Below are 5,489 nucleotides of genomic sequence, written 5' to 3' on the forward strand. Positions count from 1 at the left end.
ATTTTTCATTAAACATATTGGTTCTCTAACATCTTTTACATTATTAAAAATTCTGTGTAAAAAACATTTTAAAGTAAGATTGTTAATAGAAGTAAAAGTCTTATGCTTTTACAAGTACAAAGTTTGATTCTTTTGTATGAAATTGTTGACTTGACATGAAAAGGTAGGCAAAAAACAGAGGACCAATATAAAACTTAAATCCATATGAAAACTAAAACCTATTCAAGTGGTAGATGAGGACTTTGATTTTTTTTTTTTTTTCTACGAGCTCTTATATATACTTGGTTGGTGGTGCAAGCAGGGTCAGAAACATTTCCAAATAAAACCTTTGGATGGATAAATGTGAAAGATGTGGCTAATGCACGTATTCAGGCATATGAGATTGCCTCAGCCAGTGGAAGATACTGTTTGGTGGAGAGAGTCTCACATTTCTCTGAAGTAGCCATGATCTTGCATGATAACTACCCAACAATAAAAATTCCAGACAAGTGAGTTTAACAACTTTGTTAGGAAAACAATAAAATTCAATAAAAAAAAATTACATATTTGAAATTTATGTTAGCTAATTATTTTGGTTTTGTTTTTCCCTTGATCATAGTAAGTGACTATGAATTGTATGTACAAGGACTAATGAACTAATTAAGAGATAATTAAGTTGCTATTTTTAATATCTTTCATTTTTTTTTCTAACAAGGTTTTCACAATATTATTACTTATCAGGTGTGCAGATGATAAGCCTTATGAGCCAACATTTCAGGTTTCCAAAGAAAAGGCAAAGAGCTTAGGAATTGAGTTTATTCCTTTGGAAGTGAGCCTTAAAGAAACTGTAGAAAGCTTGAAAGAAAAGAACTTCATTATATTCTAGCTAGTTCATTAGGGGAGTACATCTCAACCTTAAATTAGGCTTGCATATCAAGAACTAATTCACTACAAATTTGATTTTCATTTAAAGATTTTGTAATTATTTAATAAATTACTACATACACAAATTACTATTAGAATTTTTCACAATTATTTAGACTTAAATTATTAGATTGGATTTGTCAATTTTTTTTTATCTTATAATTTTTTTATTTATAATCTACTTCTTTTGGGTCTGGATATTCCTTATTTTTAAATAAAATTTTATTAGATTGGGATAGAAAAAGACAATATTTTACGATAAGAATAATAAAATGAATAATAACTATAACGTTTTGGCTAAAAATAAGGATTTTGAAACAAATGAACTCATTAATTCTCTTGATTAGATTCTTTTTAGAATTATCTTTTACATTGTTAATTTTTCTCTTATAACCTATCATTTAATAACCTAAATAGAAAAATAAAAAGATTTAGTATCACTATCTAAATTAAAAGGTTAAGTACGATTTTAGTCTCTAAAGTAGGAGTTGAAAATTTTTTTCGTCTCTAACCTTTTTGTTGCTACAAAATGGTTTCTAAAATTTAATTTAGTTTTAAAATCGTCCTTCGAACTAAAATACCCTTCCCCTTTCTTTCCAAAATCACCCAGAAATAGAACAGAAGCTGAAGCTGAACCAAAACCCACAACCACCACCATCATCTTCATTGAAGCATCAGTAACAACAACAATCCAACAATGTAATAAACATTAAAAAAAACAACTAGAAGCAGAAGCAGAAACAATGAAATTAGAATCAAAACCAAAACCAGAAGCACAAACAACCAGAAGCACGAGCAGAATGAAATTGAATTAGAAGCAAAATCAAAACCAGAAGCACAAGCAACCAGAACCAAAAACACAAGCAACCAGAAGCAAAACCAGAACCAGAAGCAGAATAAAATTAGAAACATAATCAGTAGAAATTAACAAAATCAACAAACGGTGAGGAACATAATTAGAAATCAATCTAATTAACAAAATCCACAAATCAAATAAATTCAACAACATAAATAACAAAAACGATGAGTAGCAAAAATGGCGAGGAGAAGAAACGGCTGGCAAGGAGCAGCTATGACCAGCGACTGAACGAGGAGGAGCAGCAGAAATGACGAGCGGCGCGCGACATCCACCCTCTCAAATCTACTGGCGTCAACGTCGAGCAAAGAAGAGGAACAACAACGAAATCTGGCGGCGAGATCCAGCGGCGATCAAGGACCGAACGACGAGGAACAACGACAACGGCGGCGGCAAGGAGCAGTGGCGACTAGGATTCCCCTTCCCTTCTCCACCTTCCCTTCCCCTCTTCTTCCCCTCCCCCCTCCCCCCTCCCATTCATGATTCCCTTTAACTTTTTTTTTTGTTTTTTTTTCTTTTTTTTAATATTTTTTAGTTAGAGATAGTTTGATAATAAAAATAAAAATTTTGGTAAAATAGACAATTTTAAAACAAATTAAAACCTTTGGGACCATTTTGTAGCGAAAAAAAGACTAGGGACAAAAAAATTTTCAGTCCCTACTTTAAGGACAAAAATCATACTTAACCCTTAAATAAACATTAGTTACAAATTTGAACTTTAATGAAGAGAATTTTGTCCACTTATAGTGGAAATTTTTTCTAACAGAAGTCCAAATAGAGAAAGTGTCATACTACAAATTAAGGAGATTTAGGTATTTTGATTTTATTTTTCGAGACCATAGAGAAATTGAAAATGGCATTAAATACGATTCAATTGGACAGATCATATGAAAGAGTGCTTGAGGCTTTATATGCAAAAGTTTACTGTTTTAGGGCTGCACGAAGAAAGGATCCCGAAGCTACCCATGGTATACCAGTATATGTATTAACGGCCATTAAAAAAAGCCTTCAGATAAGTCCAAAAAAAAGAAAGCCTTCCGATGTATAAAACATATAAACTAGGGAAGGCTCACTTGAACAAGAAAGAAAGACGCAAATTTTTAATTTACAAAAATTTATACAAAAATTTATCGCTAATCCCATCGTGTATGAAAGCCAAATATAATGATTATAAGAAATATACCGAACCACACAAAACTGCACCTGTTTGTAATCTCTCATTTCCATCTGAGGGACTGCCTAATGCCTGTATAAATAAGTCCTAGAGACCTCCCTATCAAAGTAACCAAAAAGAGTGAGATTGCAGAACTCATTTTGTCAATAACTGCTCTAATCAGAGGCATTGATATGTCAGATAACTCCAGGAACAAGCTGAAATAATATCGCCTACAATGCATTACAACAAAAACAAGTAAATATCTGCTTCAAGCAATGCCACTTTTACAACAAAAAAGTATCCAATAAACATTCAATAGATAAATGTTTATAAATATATTTTAAAAACATGTGCACAAACCTGTTTATCACAAATACAAAGTCATTTCAAAACAAAATACACTTTTCATTTGCGCATACACACATTTCAAAACAAAATACATACTGTTGTTCTCAAATTACACAAACTTTTCAAGATGTAAAATTACAAATATTGTTCAATTGTGTTCAAAATACACAAAAACTGTTGGAAATTTGTTGGATGTTTTCGTGTTGTATGCAAAGTATTTCTGATATGGTCAAAAATCGATTTATTTTTTAATGGTCACATCACTAACTAGTATTTGAAAGAGAGTTGAAATTCACATTGGCAGATTTTCCAATTTCTTAATTCCAAAGATTCATTATTTCATTCACCAAAGCATGAGTTCTGTTTAAGGATGACAGAGATGCCCTCTTCAGCCCCTAAACATAACTAGAAGTCTAGAATTCTCAATGTAAACACACAGATTCTATACATCCAGAAGGGAGAGTATGTTACGAGTATAAGGCCTTTACCATAAGGTACCTTCCCCAAGTGGGCTCGTTACATTGTAAAAATTTACTTAATAGAATTTCATGTCTTGTTTAAGAAAAATATAATAAACGAAATAAAGATTTGACAGCCTAAGCTTAATCTTTATATATATTCAGACTAAAAGTTCATTTTCAGTCCCTGATGCATACAATGTACTTCTCACAATCAATTTCCTTTGTATGTTATATCAATTCACAAGTCTAATAAAAAATTAAACGGGAATAAAAAATTGAAAGGAATAAAGGCAGAGTGACAACTAAGCCTTGTCCTCATAGAAGAGATCAGCTACAGCCTAAATGGATCAAGATGTCTGATAGAAAAGGATACGAAGAAAACCATTTTCAAAGAGTTCAAATAGAAAGAAAGAAAAAGAATTTGGTAAGCCTAAATAGAGTAACAAGAAAGTATACCATCCTGCCAAGGCTCTTAATTCCTTAGTCCGCTTTACTGGCATTGAAAAATGATTTATCACCAAGTACTGTAATTCAGGGGACACAGTTTTTGAATTTAGCTGGCTAAGCCTCCTCCACCAACTTTGTGTTTCAGTCTGACTAATATTTGGCAGATCAATGCGCTGACTCCCAAGTGTGCACAAATCAAATCGATCCTCATACATTGACACAACCGTATCCATGTTATGGTACAACCATTGGTTCAAAGCCACCTGATATCAGGTGTATCAAAGTTTCCATCAAATTTCATGGGCAGTAGAGAAAAAAAATGTAAAAATACTGAAAAACAGGTACATCTTGGGAACCAATGAACTTTAATTATTGTTCCTTTTACAAGTTTCCTCAGATAGCAGGACAATCCCCAACTCCCCAAACTCTTGAAGGACCAGATACAAAGCTGAAGCCCACTCTGGCGCTGAATTGCAAATGAAAGCTATGGGCTTATGGCAAATAATAATTTTCTGATTATTTTAGCAATGTTTAAGGTTCCGAATTTAAAAATAAATAGCAAAGGATGAAAGAACAGCGCGCATAAGAGGACAGTTCATAGTAGAAAGGTGTGAACAAAAGGAAAGGGAAACATGGAGAAGTGATGATAACAAAAAACGTGGGTAAGAATCCTAGTGGAGGTACCCTATCATTTAGTGGATAGTAGTATGCTGCTGGGTCAGGTACTCAGGTAGACGGAGTAAATAAAATATTAAAATTAAAGTAAATAAAAGAAATTATAAACGTAAATGTTTTCAAATTGCAACAAGCATCGGACCAGCATAGATGTAACCATGTACCTCATTACGTAATTTTTGGAGTTCTCTGGTGGACAAAGCACATAATGACATGTCCAAGCTATTGGTTTTACTCGATACATCACTATCAACAGAAATAAACTCCAGATATACACTTGCAACCCCATCTGCTATAGCTATCACTAAATCTTCCAATATAGAAATGCCATGCAAACCAAATATACAGGAATCATAGCAACAATCCTCCCTAATAAGATATGGACGATCAATTAGATTCCTTAAAGATTATCTCAAAAAAAAAAAACATAATTTCAAAACTTGTTGGAATTGAAAGAAAAAACTACAGCACAAATGCATAATCATAGCCTCAAGACAGGAAAATGACATTTGTACATCTAAATGGGTATTTCACTTTTAATAACTTGATGTCACAACACTCATCATCATTAAAGCAAGACATGTCTTCCTTTGTATACTAGGCCAGATCTAGATTTAGAAATCATGCAATGGCTGCTAATGCA

The 5,489-nt window shown here is 32.7% G+C and overlaps 2 protein-coding genes across 3 annotated transcripts in view; one reads left to right on the forward strand and one right to left on the reverse strand.

The window, feature by feature from the left end:
• LOC107629544 (cinnamoyl-CoA reductase 1) overlaps positions 1 to 1,057 on the forward strand; it is a 2,520-nt gene extending 1,463 nt beyond the window's left edge. For both annotated transcript variants that reach the window (XM_016332362.2, XM_021118133.1), the window contains exons 5-6: positions 302 to 488; positions 721 to 1,057. In XM_016332362.2, coding sequence (XP_016187848.1) covers positions 302 to 488; positions 721 to 865 — 332 coding nt within the window. In that variant the 3' untranslated portion in view covers positions 866 to 1,057. The remainder of the gene's footprint in view (positions 1 to 301; positions 489 to 720) is intronic.
• On the reverse strand, positions 2,708 to 5,483 carry LOC107632466. The gene is made up of 3 exons (XM_016336142.2): positions 5,011 to 5,483; positions 4,181 to 4,434; positions 2,708 to 3,145 (listed from the first exon to the last, which is right to left on the reverse strand). The coding sequence occupies exons 1-3, from the start codon at positions 5,059 to 5,061 to the stop codon at positions 2,977 to 2,979; spliced, it is 474 nt and encodes a 157-aa protein (XP_016191628.1). The 5' UTR covers positions 5,062 to 5,483; the 3' UTR covers positions 2,708 to 2,976.

This window comes from Arachis ipaensis, chromosome B03, assembly GCF_000816755.2.
Source record: "Arachis ipaensis cultivar K30076 chromosome B03, Araip1.1, whole genome shotgun sequence".
NCBI classification, from domain to species: domain Eukaryota; kingdom Viridiplantae; phylum Streptophyta; class Magnoliopsida; order Fabales; family Fabaceae; genus Arachis; species Arachis ipaensis.